This window comes from Thunnus thynnus, chromosome 20 (genome assembly GCF_963924715.1).
Source record: "Thunnus thynnus chromosome 20, fThuThy2.1, whole genome shotgun sequence".
Taxonomy (NCBI): domain Eukaryota; kingdom Metazoa; phylum Chordata; class Actinopteri; order Scombriformes; family Scombridae; genus Thunnus; species Thunnus thynnus.
The window spans coordinates 8,700,821-8,721,659 of record NC_089536.1 but is presented as its reverse complement, the minus strand read 5'-3'; the positions used below and the strand labels follow the sequence as shown (position 1 = coordinate 8,721,659).

The window sequence follows — 20,839 nt, the reverse complement described above, 5'->3', positions numbered from 1 at the left end:
GGATGAATTGTTATAATTTTGGTGATCCATTAGTAATTCATCCAGCACCATCAAGTCAGAATTTTGATTCCTGCAAAACTTGGGTTTTAGACCAAATATCTGCAAAAACCAATGACATTCCCATCAGCCTCAGTTGTACATTGTGTTTTGTTCTAATTAGTATGCAAACACGCTTAACTATAGTACACATCATACCTGCTAAACATCAGCATGATGACAATCAATGTTGTCATTTGAACATGACGTCATCATTTAACTCAAAGGACCATGCCTAAGTACAGCCTCATGGAGCCACAAGCATGGCTACATACTGTTAGTATTGTCTTAATGGTTGACAGTAGTATGAGTAAAAGTGGAGCAGACTGAATAGTATTATTAATTGGCAAATGGTGCCATCCGTGCATTCATTTGTCCTGTGTATTTTATTTAATTGCATTAACCATTTTTACAAAGCTAATTGCCCAATTTGGTTCAGAATAAATTTGAACCTTTGACCATGAAAAAGATAAATAGATGCAGAGTAGTCAATCATCCCAGTGTCAGGCAAAGTGCTTCTCCAGGGGTCGCATGTGGTTTTCAGCCCCAGGTTTGCCTCCTCTATGCCTAACGTATCCAGGACAAGGAGCAGCACTGAGACACATATTAGCATAAACCCTTTCCTCTCACAGTATCTTTCTCTCTCTTCATCTGCCCTTCTCACACATTCACTGACAAGTCCTTTTTACTCCACGTTGAAACTAATTGGCCCGTTTTAGAACCAAGCTGCCTGATCGCCTGATTTTACAACTCGATTATGTTCCTCTTTCCTGTTTGGGCTCAAGGCAGTTTAATCATGAGCTTTAGTAGCATTTGTATTCTCCACCATTTTATGTGAGAGATCCTTCAGTTTAAATGGAACACAAACACTTAATTGTGTGTGTTTAAGAGCCTCTGGCTTTAGCTCTTAACTCCTGGTGAGTCATAGGTACCAGGGAAGCCTTCTCAACTACTTTTAAAACAGATATAGCTCAGCTCAGGTGTTTGTACTTTCTAACATTGTCAGTGCATTTGTTTGAACTCTATAAAGCATATAATGGTATTTTTTAAATCAAATTTTGCCATAGACTCCTGAGGAAATGAAAGTTGTCTAAGGTATTGCCTGTCAAAGGAGTTGTAGTCATTTTTAAAGGAAGTGATAGCCATACTTACTAACGCTGTCATCATTATTCAGCAGGATGATAGCAACACATACTGTACTGTAAAACCCGCAGGCAGAGAGAAGACACTTTTACCGAAACAGGCACAGAAAGCAGAAAAATGAGATGAGACATGAAACCGTAAATGGAGAGAAAACAGAGGAAGTTGAGAAGAAAGTTCCAGGACCGTTTTGATATTTTTGTCAAAGTCAGCTCTCTATTTTCACGTCTGTCTAGCTGCTGCTGCTATCTTTTCTTCTTTTCTGTTTGCTTTGCGTTGTGACTCATCTCACATTCCGCCTCTACGTTTGTCTTTCAGTCTCGGTCTGTAACTGTCTCTTTTCTTGTTTTTTCTCCCGTCAGCCTCCCCCACCATCTTCAACACGCTCAGATATACACGCGCACTCTTTTCCTGTCATGTTATCATTGATTAAAATAATATCCCAGAGGACTCAGCCTTAATAAGCTCTTAAAACTGTTCATTACATCTGCTGCTCGGAGCTCATGGAACTCGTCGCATATATCTCCACAGGTTTGCCTCCGCTGGGGCCTAATGAACACACACAAATATGCATCTTCTCTCACACGTACACACACACATACACACACCTTCTCGTTCAGATGAGATTCCTGATTAAAGCTGCACTGCTACTATTTCTCTGTGTGATTTCAGGAAAATGAACAAAAAACATTGTAACAGAAATAATTTTTGTAGTCATTTTTGTTTTACCTCATGATTCAATTAGTCCTTTTTTGTATTCATGAGAAAGTGTACTCATCGTTTTGGCCAAAGATCATTCACAAGATTTACATCATAAAACTCTAAAGTACATGACTAAGTATGAAGAATTTTGATTGGTCCTCCTACCATCTGCGCATCACTGTCCCCTCCCCTAATTGGCTTCCTGGTGTTTCCTCCCATGGTGATAATCTCCAATCAACCATCTGCCGTGTCATCTCTGTGCGCCACCGCTCTGCCCTTCCCTCTGTCCCTTTGCCATGTTCCCACTTTCCCCCGCTGATATTGTCAAGATACAATATTCCCCCAAAACAGCAATTAAACAAAATGTCTTGCGTGGTAACAAAGTCAGCAATTAGCTGCGCACTGTCCTTTCTGGCACCATCTATGTGTCACAACATCTACAGTATGAAAGTGTATGTGTGTATATGTGTGTGTGTCTGTGTGTGTGTTGATGCGCCCTCCTGTGATGGACGTAATAGGCCAGGACAGATGGCCTCCCCTCCCACCAACCCACTAGTACATACGCTCATTTACATGCACACACACACACACGCCTGAAGCACAGCCTCAGTGTTTCGTCGTGGTTGTTGTTGCCTGTTCCAGTACTAGCCTTATTCTGTCGCTCAGAGCAGCAGGAGAGAGTTACATCTGTGCCACGTTTGCTTGTGATGTCGGTACAGAAATAGAAGTGAAGAAGTCGGCGTTTGAACCGACCATTCAGCTCCTTGACATCCCAGGGTAAAAATAGGCTGTCTGGGACGTGGTGGGCTCTTTAGTGCTTGGTGTTGAGTTTAACATCTTCTTGCCATAACCTGGTACAGCATCACGCTGTGACAGGGCAGCCACAGGTGTGATAGCATTCAGCTGGGAATAGATAAAATTACAATTGGCCATTTTCACTGTTTGTTACAAGAGGTCGACTTCGATTTAATTTCCCTGATCATTATCAAATTTGCCATCTTCTGATGAGGGATGTGCAGAGAGCCCAGTAAAGCCAAATTATTTATATTTGTATTTGTATTCAAATAAAAGTGGAAACAGGTGTAAAAATCCAGTTTTTGTTTTTATTACGCTTTTAATTTTAGGGTATTAAAGTGTTAAAATAAGTGTTTATGAATAAACTATCTTACAAAGGAGGTCCCCACACTGGGTCTTGAACTCTAGTCTCCCAGATCATAGACAACTGCGCTGACTACTGAGCTGAACTGAAGAACTTCAAAGGCGATTCTTGCTTTGCACTTCTCATTTACTGCCTGATTTTTTACAACCTAACTTTATGGAAAGGAGAAGGGGAACAACAGGTTATGGAGAGTCCCTTGGGAGCACTGTGCATTTCAGTAACTCAGCTTTATCTCTGGGGAACACTCCCAACTCTGGGAGTGATGTCCAAATAAGGAAATGTGCGTCATGTAGCAGGTGGATGTGACTCCCCTCGTTGAGACCTGCTGATAGACGTAACAGCGGAGCAGAGGAGAGAGACTAAGATAGTGATGTAACCAACCTGCATGCCAGTATTTGACATGTTTTTTTTTCTTCCCAAAAACAAGTAATTTTCAAAATATTTGTACGAAATAACTGTTCGTAAAAAACCTATTAAAAACTATTACTGTCTTGCCAAATAATGTATCTGTATTCAGGTACACCCCTACTTCTGATAGACATTTTGGCATCTGAGTGGCTCCACGTGATAGTTGAGATAGAAGGAAGAATCCACTGTAAAATAACACTGAAAACAAATGGTTGGCTGTTGGTCGTTTACATTGTGTTGTCAGTAAGTAAAAAACATGAAATCACAATGAGATATTTTCAGTACAGGCAGAAAAAGACTGAAGGATCAATGGAAAACATCAACTTTTGGTGTCAAAGAGAGAGCAGCATGAAACAGCGTTCCATTGTTTCTAATAATAAAGAGTTTTTACTTGTCATGCAAAAAATACATAAAAAATAATAATATGCTCACTGGATGAGCATCACAAAGTCTTACATTTGCACGCTGTGATGTTTTTTGCTGCAGCTGCTGTAAATTTATCATTGTGGAGTCACATTAGTCTTTATGATGGCAGAAGTTAGACTGTCTAGAAATGCATCAGGAAGAACATCTACTACACAGCAGGTTAATGTCGCCACAGGTTAATGTGGTTTGGAGCCCAACAACAACTACATGATATTACAGTTTACACAACTCAGTGACGAAGATAACAGAATAAAAAAAAATATCTTGCTATTCATAGCTCCTCTTTCATTTTGGTCCAACTCAGGTTGTTGTAGTGATTTAGTTTGGGAGCTTATAGTTCTCTAATATGGGTCAAATTCTAAAAATGCTGGATCCAACAATTCCCAAAATGCAACATGGTAGCGCCTTTCATTAGAGTCAGTGCCTGGTAAAAGAAACAGAATTGTTTTAAGTCTGGAGATAAGTGAATATAGAGAGGAGGAAGTTTCTACAATGTGACAACATGAAATTACTATCTAGCAACCAAGTACTGGGTATTCAGTTATGAGGAAGCTAAAATGAGATAACATATACTTCATTGTCTTCGGGGGAATTTAGTCTTGAGAGTGTTGCATACGTTGCATATAGAAAAACATAAGGCACATACAATATAGTATATATCCATATTAGTGGATTGGTGAAACATTGATTACTTTTATCCGTCAACCATAAATAGAGCAACAGAGCTTTTAAATTTGTGCTCTACACTTCAATAATTACCACTATAGCACTGCACAAATCCATTATAGAGACAGAAATACCAGTTTTACAGATGACAGCTAAACAGACCAGAATGAAATGCAGTTAACAGAACAACAAAAAGTATTTTAGGACTTTTGCGTTCCCTAGTTTGTGTTCCCTAGCTTGTGCTATTGTTTTTGGTCGCTCCATCTGCAAAGGAGCCACAGTAAGGAAGTTGGGAGCAACAAAAATGAATCCAAACTTCGCCTGACAGACTTGCATTTAAAGAAAACTTTACGAAATAACTTTTTCTTTTGTGTTGTTATTAATTTTTAAAAATCCGACCATGGGCTTTTGCTTGCAATTTTTGCTGAATGAAGGAATAATTTCTTTAGTTGCACTCTTCACTTTTTTAAGCTGATGCTTGTGTGCAGATATACAGACCATGAAAATACAGAAATTTTGCATCCCCCTTATTAATTTGTGATATAATTATGTTTTTCTTTAATTAATTCACCAGTGTTACACAAATTTCTGGTCCTTGATCAAATAAAACACTTATTAAAAATCTGAATGAGGCAGCCTAATTGAATGAAATGAGCAGCGTTGGAATCAGCCAATCTACCCAGTGCTTGCATTAGTAAGTAGATTACATGAAAGACCACAGAAGTGCTTTGCTCAAGGGCACCATGAAACTATCTGTTGACATCACATTCCTCTCCATGAGCTTTAAACTCTCTCAGGTCGAGCAGGTCAAGCGGATCCGTCCACAAAAACTCACTCACACTTGACAGAATCATTGATTGTTTAATGCTAATACTGAATCTCTGCTGATGAGAGTTGTCATCAACCTGTCACAGAGGTCCGTAAGTGAGAATTGGGTCGGCCGCAAAGGCGACGGGGTGTCAGAGAGGCAGAGAATCAGGGGTCCATCATCTTATCTGCTTGACAGTCAAATCTGTTATATTTAAAGACAAGAGGCAAACCACTGAGGAAGGATCTATCAATGTGGATGCATTCACTGTCCGGAGAAATGAAACCCCTCCTGCATGTTCTGTTTGTGTGTGTGCTGGCTTTGGTTTGTGTGTTTATTTACACTATATTTGTGTCCATATATGTGTGTGCAGATTTTTGAAATTATGGTATTATATCTTATCTGTGTCTCTATATTTACTGTTATATTTTGTGGTTTGTTTGTGTATCCATATTTAAAAAAAAAAAAGAAAAAAAAAAGTTCCCGTGTGTGTTGTGACTCACCAAGGTGAATGATGGTTGTCTATTGCTGAAGGATGCTACAGGCTAAGAATAACTAAGGCCACAGAGAAATGACGAAAGCAGTAATTAGAATCTCAGCACCATGAAATCCTAATGCAATTATATGGAAGTTTGTTTCTGCAGAAAACAACAAGAGGATTAAAGTTTAAATGACTCATTTGCAAAGACAAGTAATAAAACAGTCTTCCACCACGTTATCTGGGTTTGAGGGCATATAATGCAAAGTTCATCATGAATTATTAATAAGTCTTGTATTAAAAGTAATATATTCATGCTCCCCGCATCGTCTATTACAGAGTAGGTTTGGAGCTATTGATTAAACACTTCATGTGTATGACGCATCTTGTGTTTGTACAAAGACTGAGGCAACATCTTCAAAAAAGAACAGTACATTTTTTTTGATAGCAGTGTGGCAATAATGGTATTGTGGAAACTTACAGTGTTTTTATCCTGTAACCTTTCTCCTGTCTTCAATATTAAATAAATACAAGTGACATTATGAAATAAATAATTGTGTATAGTATATTAATGAACCAATAAATTGTGAAATAGTTTAAGAAAATTCAAAGTCAACCTATTTCCACTAAATAAATGTTTTGCTAATTGTTCATTTGGATGTTTGACCTTATCACTAAAAGGCTGTTTTCACATTCATCTGCTCTTCATCTCTCTGTGCTCACTTCAATCTGAGTTCGAGGCGTGATTAAAGGTTTGATTTGTGTCATCAAAACTAATTTGGAGCCAATCATGGTTCAGTATGCAACTTAAACAAGAGTAATGTGGAAACTTGAAAAGTTGTTTGTGGAAAAAAAAACTCATTAGACACAAATTATTATTCAGTGCTCTACCACCATTATCAAAATGACATTTTTCAAAAACCTGTTTTCATTTCATGACGGCATTTTTCACTTTTATGTCACGTCACTTTTTATTTCATATGGGCACTTTTCATGACAATGGAGTTGTCACCTTACGTTTCAGCCAATCACATGCCTCCAGTCTTTCTTTTCTTTTTGTTAATAATTGTTTTTATTTGAAAGTTGAATATGCAGAGAGAAACATAAAGCATCAATAAAGACACGGTTATAATACATCACATGTCTTCTTCAATGTCCTCTATTCATGTTTACTTTTATACGATTTAATAAGTTAAAGAATTACTAGCCAAAACCCTTAAGAAACAGAGTGCTCAGTGCCCCAGTGGTGAAGGCGCTGCTGCTGACAGCAGATAAAATCCTCTCTGACCCGACCTTTTAGCCCTGTTTTAAAAAGTGTGGGCTTCTCACCTCTGGGTACTGCTTCTGCGACCTTACTCACAGGAAAAAACCTCACCAGACCAAATGTCTTTCCCTCCCAGGACTACATTGCGATCCAAAATAAAAGTTATTTTCTTTTAAAATATTTCAGAGATTGTCTGGTCTGATTAGACACTGATGCACTAATTATCTCCTGTAATGAGAATGTGTTGACGACTGTTTGTCTGTTTATGAACTTTGGGTAAATATGTTTTTGTGCACGGTGACCCACCAGAGGACAATCAAGTTGGTCAAGAATAGGTGTGTGCACCCCTTGTCTACCTGTAAATAATTCCAAAGCCTCATCTCTATCACATCAAATATTTAAGTGGCTCCGAGAGTAATAAAGTTAGGATTGATTAGAGGACGTGCCCCTTGCGTTTGGAGGCCTGGAGCGAGATGGAACCAATAAGAAAGGTAATTAAAGGAAGAGAAATGGGAGAAAGCTTGAGAGGGGGATACACTTGTGTCTATCTTTGTGCTGGCATTTGTTTTTAACAGATTTACAGTCAAAGGGCAAGCGCTCATTTTAACACTAGACACTATCACAAACCGCTTTCATATCAGCAAGGGAAAGTAAACCAATTAAATCTATGTAAATATCTGAGAATTTCCACTGAGATACACAGTCAGGCAGCTTGTCATTATTAGATTTAGTCCATGTGTGGAGGCATAAATACAAAACCACAAACTGGCTTTCTATTTCTGTAATAATACTGTACAAAGGCTACTGTTTCTACAAAGCACATTCACGCCATCTAGTGTTTACCTCTGGTAGTCAAGTTGGTTCAGAGAGCCTCCACACCACTGCTGCTGCTGCTGCAGACCACTGAAAAGTCTGAAAAACGTATGCATCATGGACGCTTCAACAGGACACATCATGGCTGTTACAGATCAACACTTTGACCTTCAAGTTGTGGGACTTTCTGTCAAACTACTATGCTACCTTACCGTTCTGTGAGGTGCAGCAAGTCAAATTTTGTGCAATATATGTGACATTAAAGCCATCAGTCAGTGTCCTAGATTACTAGCCCAGAGCAGCATTCAGGCACCCAAGATTTATGCAGAGCAGGAGGTTCAAGGACGCATCATTTGTGGCCTCTCAGCTTGTCGTCGCAGTGCCCCTGTGGTTTCACGGCAAAAGTGGATTAGAGAACTGTAGGTAACCCATGGTTAAGGGAATTTGTACCCTCAAATCAATAATTTCTGTGCGTATATGTAGGGGATGTCAAAGATAACAGAACTTTTTTTTAATCTAGCAAAATCAGACATATACATAGGTAAATCAGAATTATTCATTTGAGAGCCCGAATTACTAATTCCTGCAGTTATTTGTGTGCATAATTCTTTAAAAGCCACCTGTAAACAATTACTTTGTTTGCTCGCTGTACAGACACATACACACATTGAATATCAAGGCATTTTATTATTTAAAGTTTGTGCCACAGATAGAATGAATCCAAAATTATATTAAACTTGCAATTTAGAAAAGAACATAAATATATCAATATTGCTCTGTATTGATTTCAAGCACTTGTGGAAAAAATGATCAGCATTCATCTTTTAAGATTTTCATGTTTTGATAGATAGCTTCTTTTATTTACAGATTTTTCTTATTGCACAAATTAAACAGCAGTGTGTGGCTTAGGATTCATAATAGCTGAATCACCTGATGTGAGCTGCTACTGATGTTTTTATCTTACTGTATGCATGTGGTTCGAAAAAGTTCACTTCTTGGACCAAAAAACTAACTTCCAAACTGGGCCAAGGAATGCCAACAAGAAGCACAAAAATACAACATTAATGTCAACAAGAATAGACCTAGTACATTCAGGAGGATTTGCAGGTTCAACATTTTAAAGTGTGCATGTCCAGGTCTATGGCATGTAAACCTCCTCCTGATGATTTAGTGCATATCAATAATTGGTGTGAGTGTTGGGGTAGCAACTCCAAACATCCTCCACAGGAGAAGTCGTAGTAGGCTAATCTCTTCAAACTGTAGTCCAGTTAGGTTAGGTCACCATGTTCGCACTATTTAGGCTGTCAGAGGAAAGTGTGGAACACCCGAGTCTTCAGACTTTTGGTTTGAGGAACATTCCTCGTAGAGAGCTTGATCACCTTGTAAAAATTTGAACAGCTGCCCAAGCTGGAAAACGGGAACCAACGAGCAGTCTGTCTGTTCCCGTGAAGGTTCCAGAAAGAGGAGGAGCAGCGCTGGAAAACCTCGATGTTGACTGCATACTGACCTGGTGCCCAATTAGAGACACGCACCAGAGTCACAGAGGAGGCAAAACCACAGCTGTGAGGAGGGACGCCATGAAACACAGACTCCCCTGGCCTAACAGAGGCACCCCTCTCCCAGACCATCCCTGCCTCTTCCGCCACTCCCATACCACTGAGGTTACAGAGGGCCTGAAGGCACACGTCCTCCAGGGCCTCCTTATCAGGAAAACGGAAGAGGATGGCGACTAGACGAGGCACGGCACCTCGGCGTAGTAACAGTTCCTGCTGCTTGGCTGTAAGACATAGAGAAGCAGAGAAAATCATAATTAAAGGTGTGCAGCATTTTAAAACATCTATGCTGTAAAATGTATTGTGATACCTTGGTATGATTAGCGTTTCTTTATATAAACTTGACTGAACCTGAGACCATGGCCAAGATGACAGTGACATGACTAACAGTGACATGACTAACAGTGACATGACTATATTTCCCTACATCAGCCTGCATTCTATATAAAACTTGTTCACTCCTATTACAAAAAAGAAAAAAATAGTACATGCACATTTACAAATTTGCATGAAAAATGAATGAAGCTATAACCTGAACAAGAACAAGGAAAACAAGGAGTCCATTTCCACAACTTGTCAGGAGGTATTTTTATAGGTTTCCCCTACTTACAGCTGTCATAAGACATGCGTGAGATGGCCCGTACAGCATGAAGGAGCAGTTCTTGGTCTGGACTGGTCAGCACAGACAGTAAAGCTGTAACCAAACCGGCGTCACCAAAACCTTTACGAACCACAGCTGACAGGAAACAGAGAAACACAATAAGTGAGTGTAAAACTACAAAAAGAAAGTGTTAGCAAGCTGTGACCTTTTGAAATAGCTGAGAGGCTGCAGAGGTTCATTAATCTTATACACTTCATTAATAAATAAGAAATTATGTATATGTTATGTACATAATACATCAACACATATCAGTATATATATCTAAATAACATACATTCCTTGGCGAGTTCAGCCACGAGTTTTGCAGTCAGCAGGGTGAGAGCCCCTCTTTTCCTCAGAGACAGAGCCAGAATTGGTAGGATCCCACTGATCACTACCTGCTCAGGAGCGCCTTTGCCTGGACACAAGTGGAATTACACATGAAAACACAACATTGGCATCATGTTCTCACAAATATATGACTAACATAACATATTATCCTATCACTTCCTAAAAAAAATCCTTAAAAATGAAGTTGTACTCATCTGTAGTGTTTTAATGGATATGATTTGTCGCTTCAATCTTTGTATACTGAACTGAGTCCTTTAGTGTTTTTCAGCTTTTCTTTCTACATGATCTCTCTGACCATTCTTTACCTCTCCTGCTCCACTATCCCCCTGTTGCTCTCTTGCTAGTAGACACAAATACAGCTTAACGTCTCCCGAGGACTTACAACTGTCATGCACCTGATCCCTTCACAGCCTCTCAACCCCCCCAGCTACCCATCTCTCATGATGTGGTTTTCCTACAGGTTTTATCATTCAGAACAGGTAGCTGATATGATATAGCTGCCACTAGGAGTGGTTTGGAAACATATAAATATGTAAATTACGTGTGGAAGCAGTTTTCTGGATTTGCAATTCAAATGACATCAAATGAAAGTCACTCTGAACCTCCTCGTTATACCATGAAACCTATACATTTTGATATATTCTGTCCAGCACGCAGTGTTGTATAAATAAACTCCAACATGTCACAGTATATAAATGTGCAAATGAACTCACTCCGCTCTTTAATGTTGGTCAGCACTGTGTTCAAGTGTGGTTTGAGTTCGTCTTCAATCAGTTCCAAACCAAGGACTCTGATGGCACCCAGTGCATTGTTCAGATTGTCTGTGGGGACATGTGGGAAGATGGAGCCACATTAGACTCACAGCATGGAGCATAAAGAAAAGGCCAATAGGTAAGTATGTATGGAAGCGTACAAAATGTGACAGTCATTACAGAATGGTTCTCACTAAATAAATCCCTGAATGTGATGTGAAAACACGCAAATGAGAGTGTAGGAGTGTGCAAAAATGTCTTGTGTCTTGATTTTTCTATCCTTTGTGGTTTTGGTTAAATGACCAGAGCTCTTTTGGGTCTACTTTATGTCTGTCTTTGTGGTTTTGTAAGGAAAACTTTCACCCATGACACTGTCATTCATACTGTATTTGATTCACTCATCCAAGTGTATGATCCAAATGAAACTCCACTGTATTTTACTCTGGCACTCATGCGATTAAATTAATTTGCTGCTCTAATGCAAATGAATTTTAAAAAAAACATTTTTTAAGCACCTGCACGGAGAGAAGAGAGATGTCTGTGTGCTGTTGCTTACAAAAATTTCAGACTGCTAATCTGTGAATGCTTTGATCAAGGACACTTCAACAGCAAATGGCACTTTCCTGTTTATGTTTTAAAACCAAAACCTCCAGTCGCCAGCCCAGTTCAGTTTTGAGGGGCCCTCCAATTAACTTGTACAAAGGCCAGTGGTACGTAATGGTTAGCAGGGTGGTCACTGTGTACTCAAACCTAGGCAAGACCATTAAGAGGACTCAAGCATCACTGGAGGCATATTGAAGGGCTTTAAGGGCCATATCAATGTTGTATTGCATGTTTTAGCCCCACAGATCATGGTAACAGATCAGATCACCATTTGTTTCCATTCATTCTCTATATGTGAAAATAATTCATCCTACTCATAGTGTACAGAAATGATCAAAAATGCAATCAATAACTGAACCTACACATGATCCGTTGTTAACGAGTTAAACAAAAACCCTGGTGTGGCCCTTTAAGGATTCATGGAAAGCAACGATCACTGGTTTGACTTGATTTAAGGTGTCAGGGCAAAGTCTCCCATCAGAAACTTCTACTGAGGTGCCTTTGAACAGAACAGTTAACAATTAACTGGTCTAATGAAGCAGCTCAGTGCCCAGCAGTATACGTCTGGTTGCAAGAAACAGCTCCTGGGTGTGAACGTATGTATTTCCTGTTAGTGAATACAAGTATCACAACTGTTTTAAACGGCAAAGACCTAGAATCTACTGACTAAACTGTACAGCAAAACATCAGTTACTGTGTCACTCACCGTTTGGTGTGTGGAGCTGCAGCAGGCTGGATTTGTGTTTGTCCCTGTGGGAGCGCGTATAAGTGTACGTGAGTGGCACATTAGGGTGTCCCATTCTGCTCTGTGTCTATCTTCGGACAGCTGGTGGTGAAACTTTCTCAGGTTCTTCATGAAAAATACAAAGCGCTTTTTTTGTTTCTGATGTCCTCCTTTAGCTTGTCTCTCACCAGATTTCTCTCTTCAACATGTAATCTACGGAGTCATTAGCTGCAGGATTAGAAAATTACTTCAAACTTCTTTGCATCTAACTTTTATCACTGCTGCTGCACTCTCTAACCATCTTGCACTATTTGTTTGTGCAAAAAATAAATGGTATTTATCAATGTCTGTTCAGCCTGTCTTCCCTGTACTCCAGCTAGCTCTCTGTCCCTTCTCAGGGTTAATACAGAGCAAATCCTCACAAGCTGTTCCCTCCCGCCTCCCTGAGTGTGTGCATGTGTGTGTACAGTTAGGGTATTAGCACTTTGCTCTGCTGGGTGTATTCCTGCTGCCCAAAAATATCCCACAATGCCTTTTAGCTCCTGGAAAACCTGAGCTACAACAACAACACAGTCAGGTGGACATCTGTTTGTATACACAAGTGTATTATTAGATGGCTTGTCCCCGCCCAGAATGCAAAGTATTAAAGCCGGATTGCATCTGATGATTCTTTAACCTCATGTATCTAATCTAACCCTCTAAAACATCTCAGGAACTGTGATTTTAAAAATCTATTTCCTCTCTGCAAAGCTCTGTCATTTAACAAATGCTACAATATCAGAGTCACTTAAAGCTACAAATCTGTCTTTTTTGAGCGACACGTTTAGCAAAAGCTTGCTTCATTTATGACATTATACAAGGCAAATGAACAAAAATCAATGTATTTATGAAAATTAAATCTTTATATTTTACTCAACTCTTGAGGTTCCCATAAAAACAGACTATAATTTTCATGATCTAGTACAGAACAAAAGATGTTCAACTGGAAATCTAAATAATAAATACAACTGGGACACGAGACACATTGTACTGACAGCTACACGACTGACATTATTTGATCTGATGCACCTGTGCATGGACAGGTTTTCTCAGTGTTCAACATGTTTACATTTATACATACAGTACATCGGTGGGAACTTTTGTTCTTTAAAAACATGGGATGAAAAAAATCATATATGATCGGATTCAGTTAGATCTGAAAATACATATGAAATTTGCTACTAAAGAAACAGGATTTGTAGGTTGATGCTGAGTTCACCACAACTGTGATCTCCCTCACAGGTCAACTGTGGCATCTGAACTCGTGCAGCCTGTGAAACGTCATCATTGAGCTTTTAATGTGTTGATTCTCTTAAAAAAAACTTTGATTTGCTGGGCCAGTCCTTAAGCGGGATCCAACTGTCAGAGGTGTCAAACAGTCCCTGCTGCATTGAGACCACTGGAAACAGTCTCATATCCGACAGAAACCAGAGTAAGGACGTTACTCTCCACATCGTCTGGCTTGCACTGCTCCGCTTGAGTTTCCACATGACCCGCGGCTCCGGTTTCCTGCCGTATCTTCTTCCTGCCTCTGCCTCGCCCTTTGCCTTTTGAAATGACCTTCCCTTGATCTTTGACCCCTCCGGACGCCTTGTGAGGCCTCTCGCTGTCGGCGGAGCGAGTCTTGCGGTGGCGTCTGCGGATGCGCCGCATCGGCGGACCGGAGTCGGCTGGGTCTGATGCCGCCGCGCCGGACAGGATGCGAATCTGCTGTTCGATCACCATAATGATCATGTCCAGAGCAACGTCCAACATCCCCAGACCGAGGCCATGTGTGACATTGTCGAATGCACCACTGTTCACCGGGTCCCTGAAACATTTCCTCATGTCCTCAAGGTGGTTCCTAAGAGAAAAAGAGAGTTTTACCTGTGTTATTACTTTTGTTTATTTTGTTGGTATATCATAAGTAAAAAAAGTTTGAAGGCCTTGTAACAGCATAGACATAATGTACGTACTTAGTTTCGATAATTTTGGACCAGTGTTGAACTGTGTTTGTCTCGGGAATGAGCTGTTTAGCCATGTTGCTGTAGTCGATGTAGTCATGGGCAAAGTCCTTCATGTCGTCACACAAAGCTCTAGTGTCGCCTACGAACAAATGCACATTAAAACAAAGTTAAGTCTCTGTGCTGTCAAATTCAAACATTCATCCAGACACACACACACACACGTGCAGAAACTCTATATGCTACTCATTCCCTCATGCACAAACACAATGACATCTCTTGTCACCTTCAGTGAGTTTGGAGAACGAGGAGGATACGGAGGTAGTTGTGCTCGGCGTGAGACCGAGTACATTCAGTGACTCTAGAAGTGTTTTCTTGCTGGCTGGGCCTCTGCTGACCCGAGTGTAGGCTGCCAGGGAGCGCAGGGACATCTTCTCAGGGGCCTGCAGACGCCGTTTAATCTCATCATACGAGATGAGATACTTCCCTTAAATAAGAGCAAGACAGTAGGAGGTGATGGATTAACCTCAGCAGGGTTTTGGAATCAACAATATTTTGAATCCAACTCTTGATCTCTTCATCTCTCTTCATCATATATCATACTTAGTCCGCATGCCTTATCATATTTATTAAGGTTTGTACAATTTTGAGCAACAAAACTTTATTAAATGACTGAAAAAAACTGAAATTGTACGTTGCTTCTTGCTAATAAAAAAAAAGAAGATATAAAAGATGGTAGCCTGATATTTTATCAACTGATCGAGGATCCAAAATGGAACCATAAACCATCCCCAGTGCTTCCACAGCTTAATAAACATTGAAAAGGTGCCATCTTTACACAACTAGCTACTTACGAGCCTTAGATCCTTTCATGTTGGGATCCAGGAGCGATGACACCTCTGCAAACGGCATCTGAGTAACGGACTCTGAATTTGTGCTCGAGTTCGGTGGCGGGTCCTGATGCTGAGACACATCCTCAGTCTGGACCGGGGCGGACACCTGCATCTGGGGCTGAATGTGAGGCTGCATGGTGTGCATTTCCACCTGGTTCTGGTCTAGCGGAGGCTGGCCTTGTGCTTGAGGGAGGACCAATGTGTTTTCAGGTAAACCCTGAAGCCCCATGCCCCCTTGTGCTACACTGCTGCCTTGTTCTGAAGACACCTGAAATATGCCCATGACTGGCTTTACCACAGTGAAAACCATGTTCCCCTGGGCATCCAGACCCACCATCCTAGTAGAGGGGTCCATCTCTTCACTGAAATTTTACCTTTCTAGCTGAGGAGGGAGGCTCGAGAGGCTTTAATTATCGGATCAGGTTACCCCACAGGCCCATGTAGTGTTACAGTACACTACTGTTCTTAAATGGTTATGGTTAAAGCTGACCTGACTAAAGGGGAAGGTAAACTGAGCCTTTCTCTAGTCCAGGTAAAACCTCCCACATTGAAGCTGCTACTTTTCACTTTCTTTTTACAGTTTTGTAAAGGTTATTATGACTCATGGCAACACGATGGCAGCAATTACATTCTGAAAGAGAAAACAAGAAAGATAAATGATGGTTAGAGACAAAGGTTGAGCTTTTAGCTGTATTCAAATTCATAAATGAACTTCACTGAACTGGAAATCTAAACTGTTTTGACTCAAGCTGAAATAAAATGACTGGTTTTAGTTTGAGATGTTTAGTGGAATAAAAATATATTAAACATTACTTGCTTTTCTGAATAGTTCAGTATTAATATGGTGGGAATTCTCTTTGTGGAAAGTAGACAGCTGCTTGAGCAGGTTGATTGCAGCAGGTGACATCACCGCTACTAATCTCCACAGAGAGCTGAGGTAAACAAATGTCCTAAATAGCAACCGGCTTTTTAAACATCTGACAACTGTAAATATTTTTATATTTAATACAATTTTATATTTTCATACAATAAACTTAAACCGGGCAAAAAATATTTCAAATAAATTACCTAAGATTTAGATAATAAAATCATATATGGTTATTATATTGCAAAACACCAAGGGAAATCAAGTATTATTAGCCCATTGCTTTAATACTCTTTTTATTGTTTAGTTTTTATTTATTTATTTATTTTTTTAGGAACAGATTGTAACTGTCGGAAAAAAGTAGGCTACAACAAAACAATCAAAACAAATCATCAAGAACAAGACTGTCTTTCTATGTGACATTTGGTCATCACCATGATAACAAATGGAAGAAACAGTTAAACCAAATGAGAAAAAGCTCCAACTCTGCAGTGTCATAAATACTTATTGGGTTCATGATAACCCAAATAATCCTCAGATAATTTTTCATATCATATCTTATCCTGTTTTGAGAGGAAAAATGGCATGGACATATTAAAATGATTATGACTCTGCAGAGTGCAGGGTTTTGTGACAATGTTTAAGTCTGTTTATGTCGTAGTTGTCTGTGGGTTTGTGTAACGTTATAGAGGTCCGAATGAATACAAGTTGCTACAAGGGTCGGCGACGGGCCGGTGTTTTTCAGCACTATTTATTTGGGGGGGGGGCCGGCATTTTACAGGCTGAAAACACACAAACAAAATGTTTTTTAATAAGTTTTGTTTGCTTATTTATTTGACTTCATCTGAGAATAAAACTGCTGTGTAAATCAGTTTTAGGGTTGCATCTGAGGACAGGTGTCATCATTTCCTTCAATAAACAACAACAAACAGAGACAGCATCTTATGTTGATAATGATTCGGCAAAAAATGACTCATAAACATTAAAATACATGAGACTAGAAATGTAACTGAAAGCATATCCTCACACATTTAGCAGCGGTCTGCTTCATTTATTGGCTGTGTTATGCATCTCGTAAATTTGAAAGAGGTTAACAGGTCATATTTATTGGGATTTACATGAGCACTGTGTTAACATTGTTATCTACTGTAGATTTATGAGACTTATGTAAAATATTTCATATAATCTACAAAAGAGAAAACTCTTTCATTACGGGGCCTGATATTTTAGTTGGAGGGCCAGATTTGGCCCACGGGCGGCTAATTGCGTACCACTCTGTTACAAACTAAACACCAAACAAGTCAGATGCTACAGTGTGTGTCTGTGATACAGTCCTCTGCTGTCTGGGAAGTTCAATACATCAGCAAGGACTTTAACAAGTTCGCCCTGTTTTACTCTTATACGTTTGAAAGAAAGACCGATGATGAATGTGATCAGTGATGTGCATCAAAGTGCAAAAACCCAAGCTGAAATCTTGCTAAAAACTCAATAGCTCTAATGTTATATTACATAAGTGATGGGCAAACAGTGGCCCGTGGGCTGAATCTGGCTCACCAGCAGAAATATTTGGCCCATTGATGAAAGTTGAAGATTTGACTTAAAACTTTTACATCATTTTTCCACAGATCTATTGTAAATTTAAAATAAATACAAGGTTCTTGAAAATCCCAATGGATATACTGAAATTACATCTAATTAACATACCAGAAGTTAAATTTTAATGTGTGAATTCCAACTGTTTTAATTCCACGACATTAGCTGATTCAACCATAACAGATCTGTTCTTCACAAACGGCCAAACAGAAACGGTGTGTTTGATATTATATTGATATTGTGATATGAGACTAGATTTTGGATATCATACTAATCGTGATATGGTGTTAGTGTTTCCTTTTCATAGTTTTAAAGGCAGTATTACAGTAAAGTGATGTAATTTTCTGAACTTACCAGACTGTTCTATTATTTGCCTTTACCCATTATATCCACATTACTGATGATCATTATTATCAAAAATCTCATTGTGTAAATATTTTGTGAAAGCACCAATTGTCATCCCTACAATATTGTAACAATATCGATATTGAGGTATTTGGTCAAAAATATTATGATATTTGATTTTGTGCATATCACTTAGCCCTAGTTTGATGCCAACAACAACAACAACAACAACAACAACAACAGTACTTTCAATTAACCATAAATTAATAAGGAGCAGGATATATTGGTAGATAACCAATAAAGTCTTGTCTCAAAGTGCAACACGGAGTATATATTTGTATATGAGTCATTTTCAGCCAAATAAGCATTAAAATAAGCTGTGAGCCATAACTTAATAATGGCAAAAAATGTTATCAATCGATTGTATTCTGAAATGAATAAACAACAAATAAACCATATATTCAGGGTGAAAAATTAACTTTTTTGTCCACCGGCCAAAAGACTAGTGAATGTTCAAACAGCCGCTCAATAGATAACCACTGTTTTTTTTGGTTGATGAGTAAAGCAAATCTACCAGCCACTTGCATATTTTACCAGCGTTTGGCTGGTAGCTGGTGCTAACTTTGTGCTCTGCATATATATCTACTGGACCGTTTAGTGGCCCCCAAAAATGAACAAATCCCGTAAAAAAAAACTGGCCCATGGTTGAACCGAGGTGCTGTAAGTTATAACATGATAAGACGAAAGGTGTTGTCAGCAGCTCAGGACACAGTTCAGTTCAGTTTTATGGTTTCCGTTGATTGTCTGTTCTCTTTCACAGCTCAGGTGCTGCTGTGTGAGAAGAAAAGAGCTCTCTACATTAGTTTAAACAGCTGTATAGTATCTGTCCAAGCGTCCACAAAACAATGAAACTCAACTTTTTAAAGAGTGAGGAACACGTTTAACGGTTGCGTCTGTCAGTCACTTACTAACGGACGAGTCTCTCGAAAGCTGAACAACTTTCGAAAAATGAACACTTATCGACAAGCTTTTCTCCTCCTCCAACTGCCAGTTTGGAAATATTTCACGTCGCAGTGGCAAAACGTTATGACTTACAGACGCAAATGTTATTAACACTGCTTTATTCCTCGTAAATGACAATCATCATGGCTGCCTGGCGCGGCCGCTGCCGGGTTTTCTATACGGCAGGCCTGAGACGTTACACGAAACGAGTCGGTTAATGTTGAGGTGGACGGTTGCGGTTCCGGACGGGACAGACCGAATTTAAGCGCTAACCTTAGATGCAACTGGTGACGGCTGTCCCACTCACCAAACTGCCGTGTGATTTTTTCCTAAAAGGACACTGATCCTAGAACGGTCCGCGTCGAAGACAGCGACATTTTCCCTTCTTCTCTGCTGTTGCTTTAGCCGGTTGCAAATCAGCTGTACGTGCACTACCGCCAGAGAACCGTAATCCTTGCGTTCATTGGTCAACTGACAAATCAATCACGCATCAAGTGGTTTTTCATTGGACAGGAATGCTGTCAGTAGAGAAGAGGGGGCGGTATTTCCGACTCTTATCTAAATACGAGGGGATGAAGTCCGCATGTCTTTATCTTGTGTTAGATGGTGATTGACGTAGATATTTTAAATAATTGCAGTATGTAAAAGTGTATAAGTACAAGCAATATTACGTTTTCAGAATCTACTTAGCATATCCTAACTTGTTTTTGGTTGAGAGATCATTTAAAGGAGTACAGGGGTCTGCAAGAAGCAGTTAAAACCTGAAACCCATTCAAATCTCTAAGATAAACTATAGACCTGTTGGTTTTACTCAGAAAATGTATACATGCCTCTATGATAATAATTCTTAAGGCAAGGGTGGATGTCCCCGTCAGATTCAAGGACTCATTCGTTAAGAGACTCAAGACAATTATCTATCTAAATGTGCTATTTTAATCGTCTGCATCATCGTCAATGATTAACTGACATAAAACAGTAAATATTAACATAATTTGTCTAATAATTAGTCTGGAACAAAGATTAATAATGTGCTTTTGACATATGTCATGCCAGCTAAATAATCAGTTGGAGCTTTCATTGTGTGTTACAGAAAGGTTAATGGTCACAATTTTCTAACATGACAATATGGTTTTGCAGCCAAAGCTATTGTGTTAAAACAAAGCATCTCTCTACAACTGTATATAGACTGGCTGAATACCCTGTGTGTTTGACAGCACATGGATCCAGACTCAGACAGAATGATACTCCTTTACCAATTATACTGCATTATATTCATCCTAATACGTATTTTCTGAACATATGAATCCCAGATTATAGACTAGTTATTGCAAACTGCATGGAAAATAATCTTGCTGCTGTACAATATGTACATGAGAAATTCCACCTCTACTATAGAAGTCTGTACAAACATAAAAACCAACCTTAAACTGAATTATAAAAGCCAAAATCAAGTAAAGTTACAAGGAAAACTTGTCTTGTTGGGTAATAAATAAGTAGAGGTTACCCATCAGATAGTCTGTAAACTGGATAGTTTAACAAACTGTGGCCACAGAGCAACATCTGGTGGACATTTTACAGCATTACATACTGGATTGGTAGAAAGCAGCCTGTGTCTCACACTAAATTCTCTTCCAAA

General features: G+C 39.3%; 2 protein-coding genes across 3 annotated transcripts; both read right to left on the bottom strand.

Annotated features, from left to right (window-relative positions):
• Positions 1–8,567: 8,567 nt before the first annotated feature.
• On the bottom strand, positions 8,568–13,290 carry si:dkey-21e13.3 (uncharacterized protein LOC100150043 homolog). Its single transcript, XM_067576278.1, has 5 exons — positions 12,506–13,290; positions 11,158–11,265; positions 10,389–10,511; positions 10,064–10,189; positions 8,568–9,677 (listed from the first exon to the last, which is right to left on the bottom strand). The coding sequence occupies exons 1-5, from the start codon at positions 12,597–12,599 to the stop codon at positions 9,205–9,207; spliced, it is 924 nt and encodes a 307-aa protein (XP_067432379.1). The 5' UTR covers positions 12,600–13,290; the 3' UTR covers positions 8,568–9,204.
• Positions 13,291–13,404: 114 nt separating this feature from the next.
• Positions 13,405–19,632, bottom strand: si:ch73-127m5.2 (uncharacterized protein LOC561202 homolog). 2 transcript variants are annotated; one of them, XM_067576276.1, is made up of 5 exons: positions 19,511–19,632; positions 15,360–16,029; positions 14,792–14,992; positions 14,518–14,647; positions 13,405–14,405 (listed from the first exon to the last, which is right to left on the bottom strand). In XM_067576276.1, exons 2-5 carry the CDS (start codon positions 15,751–15,753, stop codon positions 13,934–13,936), a joined length of 1,197 nt encoding a protein of 398 aa, XP_067432377.1. In that variant the 5' UTR covers positions 15,754–16,029; positions 19,511–19,632; the 3' UTR covers positions 13,405–13,933. The 2 variants fall into 2 exon arrangements, with proteins under 2 accessions (XP_067432377.1, XP_067432378.1); XM_067576277.1 differs by having other exon boundaries at positions 19,477–19,621.
• Between the last annotated feature and the right edge of the window lie 1,207 nt (positions 19,633–20,839).

Coding starts and splice junctions, on each gene's coding strand:
- si:dkey-21e13.3 (XM_067576278.1), bottom strand. CDS start 12,599: ATGGGACACCCTAATGTGCCACTCACGTACACTTATACGCGCTCCCAC. Junction 11,266..12,505: donor GCAGCTCCACACACCAAACG/GTGAGTGACACA, acceptor ATGTCCCCACAG/ACAATCTGAACAATGCACTG. Junction 10,190..10,388: donor GGCTGAACTCGCCAAGGAAT/GTATGTTATTTA, acceptor GTTTCCTGTCAG/CTGTGGTTCGTAAAGGTTTT.
- si:ch73-127m5.2 (XM_067576276.1), bottom strand. CDS start 15,753: ATGGACCCCTCTACTAGGATGGTGGGTCTGGATGCCCAGGGGAACATG. Junction 14,648..14,791: donor GTTCTCCAAACTCACTGAAG/GTGACAAGAGAT, acceptor ATTTGTTCGTAG/GCGACACTAGAGCTTTGTGT. Junction 14,406..14,517: donor TCCAAAATTATCGAAACTAA/GTACGTACATTA, acceptor TTTTTCTCTTAG/GAACCACCTTGAGGACATGA.